General features: G+C 37.4%; 1 protein-coding gene across 8 annotated transcripts in view; it reads left to right on the plus strand.

Annotated features, from left to right (window-relative positions):
• LOC139808652 (nucleolysin TIAR) overlaps positions 1 to 23,730 on the plus strand; it is a 524,179-nt gene that overhangs the window by 474,987 nt on the left and 25,462 nt on the right. For all 8 annotated transcript variants that reach the window (XM_071770864.1, XM_071770869.1, XM_071770867.1 and 5 more), the window contains one exon: positions 2,254 to 2,356. In XM_071770864.1, coding sequence (XP_071626965.1) covers positions 2,254 to 2,356 — 103 coding nt within the window. The remainder of the gene's footprint in view (positions 1 to 2,253; positions 2,357 to 23,730) is intronic.

The following is a 23,730-nucleotide window of genomic DNA, read 5'->3' on the forward strand; positions in this document are numbered from 1 at the left end:
GTAAAACAGTTGGGTGTCGGTAAGCGGCGCTCCCGTCTGCCTATAGCATCGCTGACCGCGGAAGAAATTCGATTTGATGGGTGCTTGGACAGCTCAAACTGCCGGCCGCCCGGTGGAAAATGCGGGAAGGGGAGGGTGAGACGGGAGGCAACTGGCTTCTGGAGGTGGCACTTCTGGTACCACGTAAACGCCCTGGTCACGCCGGACGGAAGGAGGCAAGCGGCGTTGGTTTTCAGGGGTTGCGGGTCGAAGAGGCGGGATATCGACCGAAGTTTAGAATCGGCTTAGAACGGGCATTCGGTCGCCTGAGCTCTATCTAGGCTAACCGCGCGAATGTGCGGCATCATATCGGGAATGGAGATTCGAATCGGAAATACTTTATCTAGCGGGCGGTGTGCGACGGGGAGAATGAGGATCGTGCAGAAAAGCGCAGAGAGCCACTGGCTGGCTGAAGCGTAGCCTGCGCCGTGGAAGAAAGTAACGGCTGGAGATGAGGCAAAGGCAAAGCCGAGGACGCCCCGAATGGCGCAAATGGCTGAAAGCAGAGAACGGCAGAGGGTAGACTGGAAAGAGGGAAAGACTGTGGGAGGTTAGAGAGCGGGGAAGAAAGAGAGAGAGAGAGAGAGAGAGAGGAAGGAGGAAACGAGAGAGAGAGAGAGAGAGAAAGAGAGGTATCTTCCCTTCGTCTCTCATGCCCAAAGAGCTTTTCGAACAGTAAACTTTTTCGGGGAATTCCTCGTGTCGAGAATATTTTTAGGTCTCCATCTCTCAGCCATCCTGCGGATCTACCGTCCGAATACCATCGTCACGATGTCGCGCGAATGTATGTCTTTGTGCGTGTACTGCACGATGCAAGCGATGACGTGTGCCATACTGTATCTATTTCTCGCTTCGTGTTGCGAATATCACGGTGATGCGATTTCTTTACCTTTTCCGCAAGTTTCGCGATTAATATAAAGATTTTGTTTTCCACACGAATCGTATAATGAACGTATAGGAAGACGGATTGGTTACCGCCGTGAAAATCGTTTCAGTCGAATGTCCATGAATTGTGCAAATAGCTCGTAGAAATATGTATACGTCGGCGGTGCTTTCTCGTCTTTGCCATAGGTGTTCCCAACCCTTCCTCGAGAATCCAATGTCGCAATGGAAAATGTCCCGGATCGCCCGAAGCGGTTCACGAAAATCCGGGGAATCAAGAGTGCAGTCGATCGAATAAAATTTCAAAACGTATATTAAGTTGACCTGGATCGGAGGCCACGCCGGCGGGATACCGCGGCTGAATCAACAATAAGTCGCGGATAATATTGACGTCAACATACCTGTTGGTTTTATCCGCGGTTTTGCGTGTGAATGCGGCGGCATCCTCCCGCCGCGTCTCGCGCGGATGCCGTCGCGCGGTTCTTACGACGCGACGTCCCACAATTGTTGTTATAGACGTTGCGAGAGACAATAAAGGAGCTTTCGCAGAGGCACTGCGCGACGACGCGTATTTTCATTCGCCTCTCGGTAAAATCCCTTAGAAGCATTCTGTAATACGTAAATACACACGGTCCCTGTCTTTTCTATAATTTCACAATTATTTATAATTTTTTAGGAAATTTGCGTTAATTACATGACGAATTTTATAAAAAATTGATTATCTTCTTTGTTTTTGCGTTTTATATCATACCATTTATTTGTGTGTTTTAGCGTGTTTTCAGGATATAGCATTGTAACGCAAGAATTTTGTAAATTTAACTGCAATCATATCCATTCATACGCATTCGATAAAGTGTATTATAAAATAAAACGACCGTTTGGTATATATGCAAAAATATTTTGTATTGCCATCTAAATGCTTTTTGTAAAATCAACGACTGTTTTGATCACAAAAAGTAAATTAATAAACGATGCAATAGCATAAAGACCAAATAAAATTTGATACACTACTAAGGCATTGTAAAAAAAAGATATTTTATTGTAAAATCGAAAACCAACGTTGCAAAAAATAAAAGAATGAAAATCGTTTTTTAATATATAATGATATAGGTTATAGGTCATAGGAGAATGATAAAACCTCGATTAGAAATATTAACAAAGCAAATATTATAAACAAATGTTTACAAAATTCAACATAATTACTATCAAAAATTATGTAACCTCCTACGTTTAACAACTAACAAAATAGTTTCTTTTCTGCTTTTAATACATGAATTTCGCTATTCGAATTTTCGACAGGAAATATTGATTTTTCCTGTTGTCTTTTCTCAGGAAGCAGAGAGTGCCATCGGCAACATGAACGGCCAATGGCTCGGTGGCAGAAGTATTCGGACAAATTGGGCCACTCGCAAACCTCCCGCACCTAAATCCGAGGGTAAGTACTTTCACATACTACGGTCAAAAGTTTTGTTGCATAAGAGAGTGTAGCATAGAGCATGATTACTATCGTGATAAATGGTTTTCTTGATATAGCAGGTGAAAGTATTTAATTATATATATATCGCCGCAAACGAATGTAGGTATAATTCAATGTCCTACGTAATCTCTCATCTAAACAAAGTAAGTTTTCTGTCAGGTTTCTTATTTCGCGTTGTCACGTTGTCGCGTTATCGTGTTACTTTCTAAAATTTTACAAAATATTGTATAACATAAATTGTAGTATTGTAGATAAAAGCGGGTACTGTCAATGATCGGAACGTAAAAATGAGAAAATGAGATTATAAGAATTTCACATGCTTATCTAAAAATAAGAACCATGTTAAGTACAAGTCTTCGATGGCAAAAGCTAAAAGCAATTTTGACGAGTCAAAGTCAGCCCGACGAATAGAATATCGGTACAATTTTCGGAAAAGAAAATCAAAGGGTCGATACATATTTCCAAGTGCTCCGTCAAAGCGTTATATTTACGTCCACAGCCATGTCTCGTCATGAATACCAAATCGGCGCTGCTAAATTAAATATCGCGCTCGTCGGTCGCGAATGCGGAAATTTCGCCGACGCAACCGGAATTCGATTAGGTCGGCGAAATTCTACCGCGCACAAATGGATGCGCACGGTCGCGTTATTCTGTGGAGTTCGAAAGGTCCGCCTCTTGTGCAACACTCGGTGAGTCGTTCGCACAGAAAGCTTTCACTGTGCCATTCAGGAAAGCTCGAAACGGCTTTACCACGAACGGTTACTCTGCAAAGCGGGCTCTACAAAGGCAGCACTAGCTGTTCGAGTGTTTGTTAATCGATACCTTGAGATGGACTCAAGAGCCTTTTTTCAATGGACCGAGGTGGAGGAAGGAAGAAGTTCTACTCGCGTCGTACTATCATGTTCCCAGAGTACTGAGATTGATTTCAAAGCCTGGCGAGCGACAGTATGGACCTTGTGAAAATTTCCCGTAGCAATGGGGGTCACAAATATTTTCTTTTCTCTCTTTTCTCTCTTCTAAAATGCGTTTACCGACGGTAAGTCGTAAATCGCATTTCAAAATGCACCGAATTCTGAAGTAACCAAATACGATTCTAATGAAAAGAAACTATAGCCATCAAAAATGTTGACGAATAAAGGTATATACGTGATATGATAGAAACGTTTAAATACTGAAATTTATGATACTGTATTTCTATTGCAAGGAAATTATAATAAGTACAATAAATTTTAATCAAATATCTCAAACAAAATATTTGAATTGCAAAAGGGATAAACTATCTTTGCTTATGCAGCATCATCGCGGCCATGAATGAGTTGAAACGTTCTCTTTCGCGATAGTAATTACTTGTATAATTAGGATGGTTTGAGACAACGGTCGGATGAAAGCCCCGGCTCGGTAGGGATAGTAAGAATCCAATTGAAGTTATGAACTAAACGCATAATGAGCTTGGAGGTAGCACTCCGAGGCCCCAAGTAAGTATTATTATATTATCATAAGCGGCTCTTCGTCGCCGAGTCGAGGACTCCATCGTCCATCCTCGAGAGTCACCCCCCCCCCCGCGACCCCTCGGCTAACTAATTTCATTCCGCAAGTCTTTAATTAGTATTCGTCGCGGGGCGTCCAAACTTTTTCACTAGGCGAAGGCTTGCAAACTCGACCTACCCGGATTGTTCACCCGTATTTGCATAGGCCAAATTCGCAGAAAGTACTTTCTTGCTGGCCACCTTTACGTGGTTAATATTCCTCGACGAACGTACCTTAAATTTCTCATAAGAGAAAATAATAGTTTCGTAGAGAAGTTTACCTTGTTCGCCTTCTCTCGCGCTGTAAACATTCAGCCCTCGTGACAGTTCTTAAGCGCGGATATACGTTTTCGCGATTAAAAACGCAATCACGTGAAATTACATTGATTTATAACTTTTACCTTCAACTTTATTGTTAGACGTAAAAGTAATTTACTTTTACTTCTAACCGAATCTATATGTAGAGTTTCGCAGTAAAACCGTGGATTGCGCTTGGTTTCAACATCTTGTCCGTCTCATTTTTTATAAGCAGCTACACCGACATAATTCGAAAATTTATTTTCATTTTGACTTTCAAGATCTTCTATAATATGAAGGTCTAAAATTCGCATCTTGTTTCTTTCAATTTTATTATACAATAGTCCAAAAATGTCGGTTATCTTGTTACAAATAATTTAAACTCTACTTCCAACTCTTTGAAGCAATAAAACTGTATCTTATAGAAAACGCTCGTATTTTATAAAACATTTTTCCCTCTCTAAAAAAGGCGTGCAAAGTCGATACTCGAATATATCGCAGTTATTGTTGTCTCTTTTTCGCGATGCCGATTGGTTCTCTCGCTGCGCTTACTTTATTTGCAGCTGTTATCGTATATTTTGATAATTGTGTGTATCAAGAAGTTAATAGTGTAATAGTAATAGCATAATGTGTTAAAGCTAAATAGCGCGCGCGAAGCGCGCGTCTGTGGTATCTAGTATATATGATGCGTAAATGCAAGTAAATATCAAAAATATATGACATAATCTAATCATACATATAAAGTATTAAATTATTTAAAGTAATATTAAATACGAGTGGATTACTAACTTAATTAACAAGAAAGTTTGGATCCTCTCTAAATATATTAAATCTTTTCTATTCTGGTTTTTGCTGTATTATAAAATATTTAAGAAGCTTTCGACACAGTTTGTTCAAAGAATAAAATATTAAAACTATTATCTATTTAAAACCGTTTACTTATTTACGCGTCTGCAATTGTACAAATATATTAAAACATATTTAAAAAAATTTGTATTTTTTTAATCAACTAATCGATAACTAACCGATTAAAAATGAATAATAGTTTATTTTATGTTTAAATAATACTTTCAAATACGTTATTCACATTGAAAAATACAAAATCTTATTGGCAATCTTACGAAACTCTAACGAAACTCTCAAACTTCAGTGAACGACTTGGCACGCTTCAAGCAAATTCTTACATTGTGTCGATGGCCAATTGTATACAACTTGTAAGACGCATATACATGTGCGAAATTACACACTTCAAAGTCACCATTTCGCATAATATCACGCTCCTGCTTCGCTAGCATTAGTAGCAACAGTAATTTCTTTCAATTGCCTTACAAGAAAAGTTAGCAACACACAAAACGTCATAACTCTTGCAACACATAACCAATTTATAATAGACCTTTATAACAGAAATCTTAAACAGACGTTAGAGAAATCTGAAATTAGATATTTAAAAGTATGTAACAATTAGATTAAAGAAAGAAGACTTTTATTACATTTTAATATCAAGTTCATGTTATAACTTTATGTTAACATTTCTATGATATATGTATAGAATAATTATAAAGTAATTTTTTTGATAAATTAAGCAACATAAATTTAATTAAATTATATTATTTCTGACAATGTATTGACACTCTTCAATTTTATCTAAAGAAAAACCAATATTTTTTCCGTTCTCAAATAATCATATTGTAACTATCATGTCGTTAACATTTTTATTTAAATGTTTTAAATCTAGGTATGTATGTGTATTTTTCTAAACAACGAGAATTCTTTCTTTTTTATCATAAACTACATTTTCTTTATATATAGAAGATATTTATAACAATTCATTAAGAAGGAGATCAATCCTTTAATAACAATAAAACAACGTTTAATTAAAAGATCTTGTCTGTTCTTTCGTACATTATGTTCCACGGCGCATATCAAGCGACGTGTATTGATACTATTATATTTACTGTAATATCGAAATAAAGAACAGGCAATGCGTGAATTCGTTCGCCTGTGATAAAATATGATATCAAAAGCTTAGACGGGTAAATAAGTTCGAGCGGGACGATAAAAGAAAAACAACGCGCCGTAGAAAATATCGAGAAGCACGGAGCCTTCCTAGACTACAACGCAGGCGCGCCCACGAAATGCATTCAAAGAAAACAGAAGAAGTCCCAAGTGCAAGTTTATTGGCTAGCGTTTTACTCGGCTGAATTACATGCACGTGGTGGAGTTTATATGATAGCCCCCTGGACTTTTCTGCTCTTCACTTCGGTATCTTTTCAACAACGTTTCGGACGGTTGCGTCAGCTCTCATCTGCAAATCCAAAACGCGGTGTTGATCGGGCGGCCATAACAACCGTGCCTAGAGCTGATCTGGATATCTCAACGAAACGATAAGACGTTACAGCGACTGTATCGAAACTTGAGTTATACTTCAACAAATATCGACAAGGCAACCATCACGCAAATAAATAAACGGAATTGAGATAATTTGTTTGCCTCGCTCGCGAATATGAATAGAATACGCCGGCGCCGCAAGAAGAAACGCTTGAAATTCAATTGTATTTATCTTATAAATGAAAAGCGTAATGCAATCTTAACAAGAGGATCGAGTATATGGGCAATATATATTGCATTTGTGTGTGTATACGTTTTTATATACATACCTATATATAAATTCTTAGTTATTATATATATATATATATATATATATATATATATATATATATATATATATGACATTATAAAAGAAGGAAAAAGAAGCGAAAAGGAAGTTAGGGAATAGTTGGATCGTGCCAGCATTTAATTTGACTGAGTCCCGAAGTTATCCGGCAACTAGGCCAATATTTTATAGCCATGGCAATTAGATAATTTTGCGGTCAGGCAAAAATATGATTGTTGGCGTGTGAAAGGACAAACTTGGGTACGGGTTAATGTCGAAAGTTTGTATCGCCACCGGCATCGGACATAGTCGAACCAGGACTTGCGAAGGTACCAAACGATGACGTATACATATTATCCCGATGACATGTTGTATCACAATAAATGCGATATTCAATTCAAATAAATTTTACGTTTTTCTATTTTTTTTATTTTATAAAATTTTCAATTTAGAGAATTGTAATCGATTTGGTTTCGTTTAAAAGTGTATTTAACATTTATTTTTGTTATATTTTAAAAAGCAACATTTGTTGCTGAAACATTTATTTTATAAAGATATTCGTTACGTCATGATATGTCCGAGAGAAAAATATGGATAATTATAAAATAAAACAGAGAGAAATGCATTGAAATTTCATAAAATAATACAAAATTCACGTATTTCATAAAAATAGTTATATCATAATACAGTACATTTTATTATTAAATCTTAGTACACATGCTGAACGTGAAATATATTTTATCACGCATAGCCATTTTATATGATTATTATTTGTCCTCGTTATTAAATAACGCAAAATATGATTGCGTTCACATATAAAATTTCTGTATACACTAAACGAATAGCTTATATATCTCAATAATACACATTAAAGGTTGCGTTATGAGTATAATAGAATATATGTAACTAAGGAGAAAGAGACAAAATGAAATGTACTGGCTAAACTTTGACTAAGTATGCATGCGTCATAATTATAAACTATACAAAAGAATATTTTTTCATTATAAATAAAGTATTTTATATATTCGCTAAATATGGAAGAGATGTTACTAATTAAAATTCAAATTAATAGAAGATAGTCACGAGTGTTACACAACATAAATTGCCAATATATATTACAAATACAATTTCCAATAACGTGCATAACAGCTAACTCGAAATATAATACTATTATAATTCCTGGCACGATCATTTATAATCTCAATTGTACTTATGCACATTTGTGGACGCATTAGATTTTACACCACTATTTGAACACATCCATATAATGGAGAATGCGAATAAAGGTACGAAACGAGATAGAATCCTAATAGTGTAGCACCGAGTGTGCGTAGTCGGTTATTCTCGATTTTACCACAACGATCAGATTTTACAAATATTCTCCATTAACGCTCGGAATTTTCGTCTGTACGTATAAAAGGAGTAGAACTGTGTGCGCATTCTCGTTTAAAACGGATACTTCACAACGTGCAACCAAGTGAAATAGAGATCCGCATAATTACCATGCGCGCATCGATATCATATTACGCCGCGTAAATATCCATCTAATGTTCATACCACGTTATTTCAAACGTTGTTAGAGCAATAGCGGGGAATCGTCACGTTTATCACGAACGCCTGGGAATTGTGAGCGATATCGTCGTATCTAACGCAATCTTAACGCATCGGAAGGCTAGTCCATCAAGGTTGACGGGTGGTCGACGTGCAGACATTGAATAAGCAACGCAGTCCGTTTGCGTGGGTTAAGCGTCGAGTCTTGTTGGAAATACATACGGCACACTTCCCGGCACTGAAGTGCGCAAGTACGCTCGTGCTAGATAGGAAGCTTACGATACATTCTCCGGCATCGCGGTGCAGCTAGCGTACACCGTATGCGTGCCACCGGTCGATCCGGACTGTCTACTTGCAGGTGGTCGTCCCGCAGTTAAAGCGGCCAGAAGACGCGAGGTTGGCCGGCCCCTTTAAATTCACCCTTCATCTATCGCTTGCCTTACGACCTTAAATAGGAGAAGGGATGCCTCTTATCGCGCTGCGGACCCTAACACGTTGCCACTCGTCGAGCTTCTATTACGAGGCTGTTGTCACGACGCTTTTCTCATGATCGAGAGAAGCCGAGTTCAGACAGAAATCTCCAACAACTCGACGAGTCCTTGTGGAGTGCTTGACTATACTCTGTATTAAATTACACGGTGATTTTAAACTCGACTCGGTTCGGAGTGAGACAAGCCGTTGGATGGCGAATACGGATGGCTTTTGGTTACAGACAAGGGGAGATTCTGTCTTGGATGTTTCACATTCCTTGACGAAAAACTATTCGAGAGGAGATTATTTTAAATCAACATAAATTATATTTAGTGCGGTAGCGTAACGTCTAATAAAGCACGATAAAAGCTGAATGATTTCCTTTAGTTGGCAATTACGATACAAAACGATGTCCCAGCAGTAAATCTTTTTATCAATTATCGAAGAATGAGAGAAATGACATCATATGTCACGACTGATATTCTATTGGTTAGCCGTTTCAAAGTGTCACGGTTTGATGAAGCCGCGCGAAAATCAAAGGGCAATTCAATTAAAGGTGTCCCACGTTTGTGATTTTCTCCTCGCGACCTATCCGCGACCTATCCGCCACGATCTATCCCACATGATTTCAATCTACATCCAACGAGAACCTGGCGATCGCCTGGTGTAGCCGTGTACGTTAAAAATCGTTAACCGCCGATAATTACTTTTATAGCTCAAGGGGCGAGTCAAGTACTCTTCTCTATCCTCCCCTGGGTGGTACGCCATGTTAAGTGTACATTGTTGTATAAACGCATGTATGCGCAACACTACAGAAGCTGGATGAAACGTCAACAAACGAAACTACCAACCAACAATCGCTCAGTACGTTCCGTACGTCCTCCTACTCATCCCACCCTCTCTTCTTCCTGTATATCGTTTCCTCCTGTATTTTCCGACCGTCCATCCTCGCTTTAGGCTGTGAGTAGAGGTTTCTGCTTGTTGCATCGACGGCCAGCCGGTCGGTTGTTCCGACGAGAGTTTTTGATTGGCTGCCCGTATCACAACAGCCCGCGGCTGGGCGTACATTGAAGCAGCATGAATAGTAAATTGGTTGGAATTGCCGTGGAACGGGAAGTTTATATCCCTTAGGAAACGAGCCATAGGACGCGCGTGTATCCCGTTTCAAAGCATTATCGCACTCTTTGCGATCGACCGCGACGCGGATACATCCTTCCTGCACGAACGCAGAGAACCAATTGACTTTGATATCAAACCGGTAACGTGATTAGTATCATGTCGTCCGGGATTATCCATCAAACTTCACGTAACGCAATTTGCTGAGTCTAAAGACCTTGACACAACCATAACATGATGGAAATGGATCTTATCATCGTATTTCATGGATATGACACCGGGCAATGCTGGTAATAACTAAACATAGACTGGCAAATTTGATCATGCCCGATTGCCATCATAATTGATTCGGAGGATTGAATGCGGTAACACGCCGAATCTCGTAGAGCACATTTTATAGGCAGCAAATACAGAGAGCCATCAGTTAAAATAGATTTATACAATCCCTATACAATTTTTAAGCTCATTTTTTCATATATAATAATATCCTTCAAATATTCAACAGAACTTGTTTGTTAACAGCCAGATTCTATCGTGATCGAATTGGCTAAACTTCTATCATAACTGAGTTTATAGATGAATATTGATATAAATTAGTAATCACATATGAAAGTTTGATCTGCCCGAAAGTTTGGCCATGTTATTGCCCCAACTCTATATTAATTTAGATTAATAAACATGGTCTTCCATAATCGATTGGTAAATTGTTACATTTTAAGCAACGACTACAAATTGTCCAACTAACCAGAGCATATCCATCATGCATATGCACCATTATCATATATGAGCTGCATAGATGTACATCCTAAATATCTTGTTTATCCGTTCAGATATGGTGTATATTAATTATCGTGACACAACGTATTATCATAACATCGCGATGTTAAACATCGTCATTTCGATTAAAGGTTGTGAGTAATAGTAGCTGTTCTCTGGTTTAATAATCATATATGCATGATGGAAATTTACGCCCCTTCAAATTGCTAATGGTCATAATTACAAACAAGATTAATTAATTATGTATTTTGCACGAGTATTACGTTTCTTGTCCTATTTCTCCTTGGCAAGATTATCATACGTGCTAAATCGGTTTTTTTTTTTATATTACTCGCACGATTTAACTAATCGAAGGATGCCCACAACGCTTGCGAGCCTCTCGTACAGATGAGCCGCAATTTCTTCTGCCCCAGTATCTCCGGGTCACTCTGACTTCCTGACTCGATAATGCGGCGAGATGTGAAACTTTCGGACAGAATACGAAATCCGCGCGTGATACGAATTAAGAACGCAGCCTTTTACGTCGCAATACGACTAGTCAATATAGAAAAATGCGATATATCTCGTAAAAGTTTAAGAAATAGACAAGGCACTTCTACCGTGTATTTTGTATAAATTGACGGAAATTGGAGGCTTTGTCATTTACAGTTGATCCATGGCGAGGTTGGGACCCTTAGCGTTGGTTTAAAGCCTTGACACGCTTTTCTTTCTTTTCCTTTTTCCGATTCTTTTTTCGTTTTTCTTACGAACCACGAGATTCGACGAGAAACATCACAAACGAATAAAGACATATTGTCAACGATAATAGATACGATAATCTCTACCAAATTTTATATAACTTAATACACTTGTTATTAGAATCGACATTTTTTTATAGCATTTAAAGTACGAAATTTAAATTTAAACTGCTTTCGATTTCCTTTCAGTTTATGATATTAAAAGCCTTTCTACGTCTGTATATAAAGTATTAATAACGTTATTTCGCCACAAAAGTCAAAAAGATCGATTTTATATATAATTTTGCAAATATTATTAGTGCTATGTTTGTTTTCTATATTTTTCAACTTACGCAATAAGCTTACATCTTTAACAGTTATTGATCAGAAAACATTAAAAGTCGATGAAAACGACTACATCTTTCGTCGTCACTATAATTGCTCCGAGTTCGTTCTCAGTGACCCGTTTCGAAAGAGGTAATGTTCCGAGCCAGACTGTGGATGTTACACTGATTCCCGTAGGTATTGTTCTGAGGAGTACCCACACTTGAGATGTATTTCGCACAAGAGGCAACGTATCCTGGTCGTGCATCTCCTCTTGGCTGTGTGTACTAACAGCAGTCAGTCGTTGCAAGATCCATTTGGTCGTTAAAACACTTGGTCTTTCCTATTGCACGTCCGCAATTCAGAGCTATTCGGAACACTCTGTCGTATTGATTTATCCATGCGTTTCGAAATTCGTTCGAATAATGAAAACGCGACTCAGGGAAGTGTGGATTTTTAAGTTGAAATAAATATTAGCGCAAATATAATGCACATTAAAATACGATTTCGTTTCAATCGAATAGCATCGACTGAGCCGTTTAGCACCAGTAAGCCTGAACGCATGCGGAAATTAATATCGATGATTGTCCCGAGAATAATAATGGCTGTGTTAGTTTTCAGTACAAACTCCTCTGTTTAAATATTTCACTTGGTTAATTATACTGGCATGTTTAAATACCGGAGTAAATAAAAGCAAATTATAAGACACTTTTAGAGAAACAAAAGACGTATAATAAATAAAAAAGCATTTTTATTATTATTGAAGTTGTATTTATAACTCCATGTATAATGTTATTCAAAATAATGTAAATTATTTTATTTGACTTATAAAATACAACGTGACAATCAATTATAAATGTTGCGCGTAATTATAATGCACAATAAAAGATGCATTGCTTGTTTTTCCATAAATTCATTTTACTAGAATATTAAAGATATTTTAATACTATTATTCAAATAACATTATATTGTGAAGTGCGTTATGTTACAATATACATATGTAGAGACTTATCTGAATGGTTAATTGTGTTTTTTAAATCATACATTTAATGATGAAATATATAACCGCTGGCAGATTATCTCTTTGGTGAGTGAGCGACCAAAATGTACGGTAAAATCCTCGATTTAAAACATTTTTCTTTTTATTTTTGTTATTTTATGTAGGAATTCAAACAAATGAATGATTAAATTAAAGATACATTTTGATAAAAATAATAAATAAAAATTTCTTATATACGCATTTATATTACGCCGACAGTCAGCAAACAAAAGTGACGGTATCTTGGTAAAATTAGATTTCCGTAGCTCGAGATCGATCGAGTTTACTCAAGAGACGGTGTACGCGTATGCCCTGCTTCAATCCCAAAAACTTTGACGATTATACAAATCGTGCCGATAAACCTACTTCGTCCTCGCGCAATTTCGCCTCCGGATTTCCGATGTAAATCGGCGCTCGTTTGTCCTCTCGACGACGTCTACTTCAGAACGATTCGGCCAATCAAGATCATACATCACTTTCAAAGGGCACAAATGCATGAAGCGAGCGTGTACGTTTTTACATATGAATCGACCAGGGAAAATTATTACGGCAAACACATGTGAAATATAGCACTATGACAAAGCAGAAATTGGAAGGACAAACAATAGGGGAAGAGAGCCCGGTCTAGATTAAAAAATTATATATACTGATATTAAAACCGAAGTTAAAAATACGTAGGCTCGCATCAACATTTGTGACATATAGCGATTTACTACCTTCATATATTTAATATAAAAAAACAATGTTATCCAATAGCTTTTTAGTACATATATAAAATTGGCACGTTAGATAAGATTGCTGCTGTGCATGAAGAAAAGGGAAATCTAGTACAGTCTCCTTCATATATTTCTTTCGTTATTCATATGTTACGAGTAATAATGTAAAATAATTGATTAGATGGAAACACGAAAAATTCGCCGGAATTTCAGAGTCATCTCAACATTTTTCTCTCAAAATCCGCCACGGTAAAGCTACCGCGGACTAGACTATCCAGCTCACGTAAAACAGTCGCAATTTCGCGGCCATTTAATCGTGAAAGTGGTCGAAAGTAAATGATGGTAGACAAGCGCGAGGGCGGATAAGGCGGTGATTTTAGAAAGGGATGAGCGACGTAGGTGCGAGAACCCGCATGGAAAGATAGATCGCCGGAGACCGAGCACACAGGAAAAAGAGTGAGAAAGAGACTCAATGTTTGTAGTAGTAACTCGTGAGTAGTTGCCGAGCGAGTCACCGCTGCAACCACTAACCCAACCCCGATTCCTCGACCAAGCAATCACTACTATCAGCACCTCGGAACCAAGACCAATCTAACAGTAATACAGTTGTCTGGTTAACGTGTTTTTACGAGCATCTCGGCGACACGGTCTTCCAGTTCCGAGCTCGCGATGAATATGACAATTTGCGTAACGTACACGAACATACGTTCACGACAGTATGAACCTCACTAGCTGGCCGAAATCCTTGCGCGTAATCCTGTAAGTGCACACGTATCTCGCCGTGCAATGCTATATTCGGATACAATATTCTCCTTCCTCAGTCTTGCTTCGATAAGACGATAAGATCGCGTTGAAATAGATCGTAATATTCTTGAATTGAAATCTTCCCCTTATTACATATTTTTTCCGTCTTAATTTTGTATTATAAAGAAAAGCGATCGCGATATATCATTACAAACTTCTATGCCTGTTTACGAAATTCATTACGTGCACGCTTTCGTTCACATAATTGTCTCCTATTGCTTCCTCTAGTATATACAGTGTAATCGGAACACTGGATACGGATCATAGTGATTTTTATGGAGGAATAGCGGTACGAACAGCGCGCAACTTGGAAAGCCATGCACCATGCTGACCCATAGTAAAATAGCGACAGCCTCGTATGTAAAAGCTCGGCGTATAATTAGCCTCGCACACGAAATGAAATTCCTGAGGGCTGCCGCCTGCTGCGAACATACTGCACAGTTTGGCGGGATCAGGTTCGGGAACGGAGGAGGTGCCGAACACGTCGAGTTTAGAGGGTCGAGGACGAATGGAGGTGTGCGGCAAGGGGTCGGCTGGATCGGTGGTAACGGAGGCAGCGGCGGCGGGTGCCGTCTGCGGAGGGTGGCGAGGGCTTGCAGAGATGCGGATCGAAGGTAATATAGGCACATAGGCGAAAGGCGAACGAAGGTGCAGAGAGAGGATTGGTTTTCCCGTTTCGGCGAGGTGGGAGACCATTTCGTCGTCGAGTGCGGAACGCTGTTGAACACCCCCGTGGCTCTTTAAACGTTCGGATCAGTTTCTCTCTCGGTCCGGATCTGTCTCTATCCTCGTCTCCTCCCCGTATTTATCTCTCTCTCTCTCTCTTTCTCTTTCTTTTTTTTTACATCCGGCTTAATCTAAAACAGCTCACCTTTGCGTCTGCTTATCTTCGATTGTGTTCCTTGCACCGTTTATACATTCGGTCCTCGATCCTCGCAAAAAATCCACGTGGCAGATTATCGAGACGGTTCACCTAATAGGATGATTCGCGACTGATTGATCAAGTAGGAAAGTAATTCACAAAAAAATGTACGGTAAAAAGATATCGAATTCCGCCTCTCTTATTCGTGCTCGTGCAACGCAAATATACGTAAGTATTCTAAAGAAAATTTAATGAAATTGTTGACCCTTTAGATTGCCGCATATTAATTACAAGCGCTATTTCGGTTGAAAGACGCAAAACCGCTTTCATCTTCAATACCACACGTCGTAGCTATACGTATAGCGGCGGTCTATGTATCAAGGCTATACACATTCCACACTTCTAATTGCATGATTATTCCGGATGAGCGATATCATAAACCGCGATTTATTACGCGTACCAACAGGCTTCCACAAATGTTTAGCAATAAAATGATTAAGACGAATTGATTCGAATCAGGCGTTATTAATGCAGAAGCCAAGAGTGTCTAAATACACACGTACGTATTGGACGTCTTTATCGGGGCCGCCAATCTATTAGGACAAGTCTGAGAAGGGAGAAAGCTCGAATTTATGCGGCGACTACAAATCTTGGCTTGGCCCGACTCGGAGAGAACGAGAGAACGAACCAGAGGAGGGAAACACCATGCTAGACTCGATTCTAGAAACTAACTCGAGCGCCGAATATCACAGTGATTGAATACGACGAAAACATCTCGATTAGAAATCCGTATTTCGTCGCTGAAGACGGTCTGATTTTTTTATTTCAGCTGAAGTTATTTTAGCTGAAAATTTCTATTTAATAGTATATAAATTGCATACGAACAATATGATTATAATCACTCTTATTTTGTATATTTTATATTTATCAGAACTGACATTTCTTTTTTAAATAAATATGTATGTCACATATAACTATTCGGCTACGATATTATCTTGAAACAAAGAATATAAAAAATGATATATAAAATAAGATCGAACAATATCTAAACTGTTCAATAATGTTTCTCAATTCTCGAAACAAAATATATTAAATCGTCACAAATTACAATATAAATTTGAATTTATATTGTACGATTGAATACAGAGTAAAACTCGAATAACTTTTATTAATTATGGGCACAATAATAATTATAGGATAGAAAATATAGGAAGTACAAAACAAGAGCCATATATAATAAGCAAGTAACCCTTTCGCATAGATTTGGATGCTGCTCAAACTTCAGTGTGAGCATGGGGTTCGAAGTAAAGCTTTTCTCGGAACGAAACCGCCTATCCCAAGATTATACGGAAACTTTAACGGCCACGGTTACTCAGCTTTCTTGGCAAAGTATGGCAGCCGCGGTTTAGCTCGCAGGTTTATTAGTCCCGATAATGTCCCTGCGGAGAACACACGCGTCTGTGTTTACTGTTAGAGTGTACTTGAAGATATAGACTTTAACGTGGTATATGCCCTTGCAACAAATGTATTTGCATCATGCGTCTTCGTGAAATTTGATTTGTGCGAATCTATGCAATATTCCGAATATGAAGAACTTAATATTACCTTTGCATGATTTCTATAATTTGTTTGACTCTTGATTTTTTCCTTATATATTTTTTATGTAATTCGATAACTAATAATATGTAAGTAGCTTGAAGTAAAAATAATAATAATTATATAATAGTATTTCTAAATATTTATTATGTAATTATTCATAAAGATAGATTTTAATTGATTTGCCTCAAATCTTTAATGATAATATTATAAACATAAAATAAAATAAAACATAAACGTAAAATAATGTGATTTAAAATAAGTGTATTGACAACATTAGAATATACAAAATATTTGTTGATGTACGAGCACGTAAACTCGAAATTAATTTAATTAGCTTTAATTAGAGTTTAACTTAATTAAAACTTAATTGAAAGTAATATCATTATAACGCTATACGTTTAAGTAGATAGTAAAAGTTATAACTTACACGCAATCTCATCGTGCGTCGATATTCGGTTATACTGTCCATAAAAAGACGCATCGTACAGTTTATAGCGTAATCTTGAGAGATAGGAGAAACTGGTCAGGAAATACCCAGTTTTTGTCATTATGAGGAGATCCATTAAATTGTCGTTAGTGCCGTAGCGGCATAAGGATGTACAAACTATCCTCACAATGGTAAGCGAGTGGGATAAGAAGAAAGGGGAAAATCCATTCAAACGTAGACTTCATTTAATGTAGCACATTTGTACAAAGCCCTCATGATCGAAAGCATTTGCTCCGCCATTCTTCATATACCTTATTGTATCGCGAATTTACGCTTGACTAATACCTATATCGAATTCTTCGGCGTACAAATCTAACGTCAACTCGGTTTGGCTCATTCATCATTGAACAAGACCTCCACTAAATCTCTCAATATTTTTTCTAACAGCCCCATTGCAACAAAATACTTATTTGAAAGATTAAACATCGAGATAACTTAGAAACCGTTTTAACATAATATGCATTACGTAAAAACAAAGATCAACCAATTATCAGAATACTGTCGATGAATGGTTAACTAACAATTATTGCGTGCAAGACTGTTTACTGCAAATATCGCAGATAATTATCGTGACACTCAATCAATCATAATCAATTCTATAGGAATATATTCCATACGAATCGTCGCTACGTCATTTTTTTTGCACGTGTCGTTTTAACACGGATATTTTGCAGGAGGATGATACGTGAGGAGTTAAGGCCAGTAGCAAAGAAAAGAGAGAAAGAGAAAGAGAGAGGTGGTGTGAACATAGACAAGTGTGTAAGTGTACTACAATCAAAGCAAGTTAGCTACGAACGTTATCTAATTTACCCTTTATTAAAAATATGTTTCATACTTTTTTCTTACTTCTTTACCTCTTTTTAAATAATTATACTTTGCAACCTTTCAAATACCTTTAACATTATTATTATATTTACTTATCTATGTTGTATTTATTACTATTATAATTATTAATCATTCTCTTATCTTTCCACTTTCACTCTTCATACTTGTATACATTGTTGCGTGGAGAAAAATATCAGCACTGCTATATATCACTGCAGCTGTAAAATATTACGATAGATCAACCGGGGGAATATAAAGCAGCTGTCATTTCGACACTAATTACATGTTGATTTAAAGTAATATTTTATCGCTCCAATTTTTCTTCGTATGTACACAGCCGTTCTCTCTTTCGTCCACCTTTTTTTTTTAACACATCGTATCACATTAATAAGCGCTTAGAATGAAACAATAATAAACGTAGCATTATCAATATCATTCGCGTACATTGAAATAAATTCCATAATTTTTATTCGTAAATAAGTGTTTCTATATTCGTATTTTGTTGTCAAAAATGTTTCCTGTTATCTGTTTGAAAATTACGAGAGTGAACTGCTGTTTATAGTATAACTAGTGGTATTCAACTAAATTGGTAGACTTGTATGATATGGTCTTTTATGTACGTACATACATGTATACCGAGAGAGTGCGCACCTCGGGACATATGCACGTATATGCGTATGTAGTAACGTCGTTCTAATATTGTTAAAAGTATTTTTTTATGTCGTAACGTTTTACAATACAATTTGTATACATTGGCTTTAATATGCATGCTCGTATACTTCCCCTTGTTTGAAAAGTCTTATCGGACTTGATATATTCTAAATTGAATGAGAGGGGTATTAAAGGAATACAACAAAGAGAATAAAGGTACGGCAAGAAGAGAATGAGAGGGGAATTGTACAGTGAGCAAGGTAAAAGAAAATCGAATCTTCCTTCCACTCTTTTCGCTCTATTTTTCATATCTCTCGTTATTTAATTTTTCACTCTTATCGATATTTTTATGTAATTTGGTTATTATCATCCGAGTGAATCAGTGCTCAGATTTCTTATAAGAGAAATGGAAGTCGGTGATTGTATGCACAACGTTTCTCCATCAAATTTTGTCCATAATACCCCCATTTATACTTCGCATATTTCGCATTTCATTACTTTCTTGTACTACATGCAATTTTTCTTAGTTTATGTGCACCTCTATATACGTGCACAGTTTTTCATTCAATATTTTCCCCCTCGTGTTCTCCGCTAATGTAACTACTTGTTGGGAAAAGATTCTAACAACATCTGTTTATTAATTTAAAATTACATGTATAGATAATTGAGTAAACACGCAAATATGATTTAACAATATAAGGTAAATATAAAAAAAGAGTGATAAATACATGAAAAATTAATTGTGAAATTAAATTCACATATATATCTTATGAAACTACGTACTTTACTCTTGCAATTTTTACCTGCATAATTTTTTTTTAAGAATCTAATATCGCTAGACATATATCCAGGCACGAACTTAACACGAACAAATGGCTTAAATACAAATTCATTTTTGTAACGTCGTGGATAATGCAACAATAATCCAAATAGGAAACGGACAAAGTATTTGTGCGAGGGGAACCAAGAAACCATCCATTCCGCTCAGTTCGCCCTGATTTACATAAACCACTAGAAAGTTACAAATGCAGCGTCAGTTCGAGCATTGATTATTCAAATATCCACGGATGTCCGAGAATAAGAAAAAGGAGAATGGCCACGGGGACAAGCCAGTGTCCACTTAGTACCCGCTACCATGAATTTAGTCGGGACGAATATTGGCGCACTGCTAGGGTGACCGGTGCCAACGAAACTTCAAGTACCCGCGTTATTTAAGGGGGCACGAGATACGTACATTCGAGTTCTATCGTCGACCACTGGAGATTCCATCCGCCATAAAACGGAGAAAAGTGGAAACTTCCCTTTCGGGAGAAGGAAAGAGCAAGGAGATATTGCGGAGGTCTAAAGCCATCTCGTCCTTCCTTTTTTTCCCCTTCTCACTTCAGTGTTCTGCTCCCTTTTTTTTACTTAAGGTCGGAACTAACGCGTCCGGACTCCAACGCGGTCGGTAGAAAATTTCGAGTTTACCCCCGAATTTCTTGTTGATCTTTCATCTCCCGGCTCTCGGGAGCGGCGAGTTATCGGAAATTCAGTGAAGTAAAAAGTTACTAGATTCGCGCGATAAATCTAGTTATTCGATCGCCAAGTGGTTCCCGCTAGATAAGAATAAAGTTTCACGGGGAATACGCCGGAGCCGCCATTGACCTGACGTATATAGAACTTCGATTTAGGCACGTCCACGTAATCAGCTGCCTAATGAGCCGAATCTAGAACTACAGGCTGTTTCCGTAATGGCGGATCTTCGACCAGGCACGTCCGAGGGATCATAAATCACGGATCATTTACGAAGAGCGAAAGTGACCTGACAGAACCAGCGAATTTGGATATTTTCTTGTCAGCCAAATTCTTGTTTGATCCGCAATATCGTAATGTGGATTGTTAGTCGGTGGAAGCTTAAAGGAAAATTCCTGCAGAATTTTTAATAATGTGTAATATCGTTGCTACTATACGCTATTACGTGCTCAATACTCGAAAGTAGTTACTTACTTTTATTGCCGCGCGTAAACTGACACGTAATTTCTGCAAGCGCGAAAACGTCGAACTTTAAACATATCGACGGTGTGTGACTGCGACTATAATACGTCGGTAAATAGCGTTTTCAAGATTGTGCCAGTCGTGCAATCACGTTAGGGTTGGGTACGTATTAAGACCTTAGCGTATATGATGCATGAGTCGACCACTTAAAATGGAAACGTCGAGAAAGTCATGCCTGAGGGGTTAAATTGGAATATCGCATATTCAATGGAATCAAATCAGTTTGAATCGGTATAGCCCAATCTCGAGGGGAGAGAGAGAGAGAGAGAGAGGAATATTTTGATTAAAATATTAAGAATTCGCAGAGGGAAATAAGGCCAGAGTTTGAAAACTTAAAGTTCCTGTTATATTCTGTGCATTGGAATTTTAACATTTATAACAAAATTTTATTATTTATTACACAAAATAAGATAAAACATCAAAATCATCAAATTTCGCCAATTGTTTTGTTTTCTAAAAAATTTTGTGAGCCAGTACCATATCTCGTTTTTATTACTTACATTCTTTTAACTTAACTTTATATTTTAACTAATACGAAAACTGTCATTAATATATATGTGCATATAATGAGAAATTTATTTAAAAATTCATATTATATTTTCTATAAGATATTAATTAAAAACTTGTGACTAATTAAATGACATTGGAACTTACATCAAACTGATACAGCTATTTATGCCTAATATAAATGTAAATACAAATCTACGTATAATGATTTTATGTTTATAGATGACACTGTTCATTCTGATTCTCATTTGGATGTATTGCTGGTATATTACGTGTCATATCAAAATCAATCAAAAGCTCAGTGTGATAAATTTCGATAAAAATACAATCGTATAGTTATTCTTTCACCCAGTATCATTCCACGTCCGAATCGACTTCATCTTCGCAATCTTTCTTTGAAATCTTTTTTTCTCTTTCATGGAATCCACTCCATACGAAAACCATCGCCATAGATCTACAATAGCTCTTCAATTTTTCAACCAGATATTCTCGATATAACCGCTTCAAAACGTCGGGAGCAATTCTTCCAATCGATCCCCGATATCTTGAATCTCGATTTCTCCTCTCTCTCTCTCTCTCTCTCTCTCTCTCTTTCTCTCTCTTTCTCTCTCTTTCTCTCTTAAATCTCGAAAACTACGTCCATAGCGCGGACAAGTATTGACAAAAAAGCAGTGACAGCTTCTCGTGTCGCTTAAAATCCAATATAAAATTAATATTCCGCTGAAGGCAATTTATTACAGTTCTAAAAGGAGGATATGAGATATAGATCCAACATCATCTTAAAATACGGTGCCATATATTCGTTATAAACATCCTGTGCCAGAATAAAGTATTAAAACGATTATTATATACATATATTCAAAGATAGGTTTTGTGTGTGTTCCGAGACTTTATCAAAATTATTTATTCGCGCATTTCAGTTCACTTATCCGAGCCAAAATTATATTTTTCACGAGAATCTGACAATAAACAGATAAACAAAACATGATGATGAATTAAAACTTTTTTTAAGGAACCGAATTTCTCGTGATTGATAAGTTTATTTGATCGTAATATATAACGAAAAACTTTGCATGTTCTGAGTAGGATTATAAAACTGCAGCAGTTAGACATATTACAGATAGACATATCTTTTTTGAATGAATGATATGATTTATCTGCATCTTGACATAAAATGCTTGCTAATTTAAAGATCTTGTAAAATAATTATACACACATACACACTCACAGTATAATGTATATAATGTGCATAATTCTTAACTCAACTATCATGAATACTAACAATGAAAATACAAAGATAGTATACAATCTATGTGTACAGCATAAATGTTCAAGTGCGATGATATAATGTAGGTACATTTATAATCATGAAAGGACACAAATTACGATTTTCGCACAGTTATCTGGTTTCTTTTTGATAAAAGGATAAATATTATTCATAATATTATGAATTGTGTTAGAAATACTGAGGGAAATTTTTAATTTACTTTGAAAATATCTTTTTCGCGTAATGAATAAATTTTGCAATCATATGACTCGTAGAAATAATATTGCATTAATCAGCTACCGTGTCGCGATAATGCATTGATTCGTTACACATTTTGTCGTATAATAATTCTCAGCTATTAACTTGCGAAACGATCGGCGATCAAAGAAAGTAGAACCGTAAAAAGTTCACGACTTCGCAAGCGCCAGGAGTGCAGATATTTCAATCTCTCTTTTTGCGAAATAAGCATTCTAGAACAAACAAAATTTTTTAAAGCCGACCGTAGGCGGCGGCGGCCGCGGCGACGGGAGGCGGGCAAGCTGCGCCGACATTCCGGGAATACTGAGAATAACGTTCACCAAGCAATAAAGAGATAATGCCGAGCTTTGAGAAAAGAAGAGAACGTCCCTCGGTAAGTTCTTAACGGGACGTTCTGCCGTTCTGAAAACCTTCCATCCTCGAACGAGGCAATTACAGGCCGTGGTTTACCGGTCGCGTTTACACCCGTAGCCTGCTTGAACCGTATAGGCTAAGCCCCCGTACGATCGTAAACTTAGCTGACGGGATTCAACCTCTTTGGCATTGGCGTTCGATATCTCGAGCAGCTCCTCGCGTCTCGCTCCGACCACACCGTGAAATCCGGTTGACCTCTTTCGTAGTATCAGTAAAAGTAATGCCGCGGGGTAAAGGGGGGAGGGCGCGAGAGAAGAGGTAAAGGATATATGAGAGATCTATCGCGTTGAGGAAAGTAGATACTTTCAATAATGGCTTTCCCAAGGCCCTCACGTGCGTGTTGTTTCTTATATTGCTATCGGGATCGTATCCGATCGCCATTGGATGTTGCAAACGGAATAATCATTACGCCGTGTGCTGATCGTTTTTTGATGAATG

This window comes from Temnothorax longispinosus, chromosome 2, assembly GCF_030848805.1.
Source record: "Temnothorax longispinosus isolate EJ_2023e chromosome 2, Tlon_JGU_v1, whole genome shotgun sequence".
Taxonomy (NCBI): domain Eukaryota; kingdom Metazoa; phylum Arthropoda; class Insecta; order Hymenoptera; family Formicidae; genus Temnothorax; species Temnothorax longispinosus.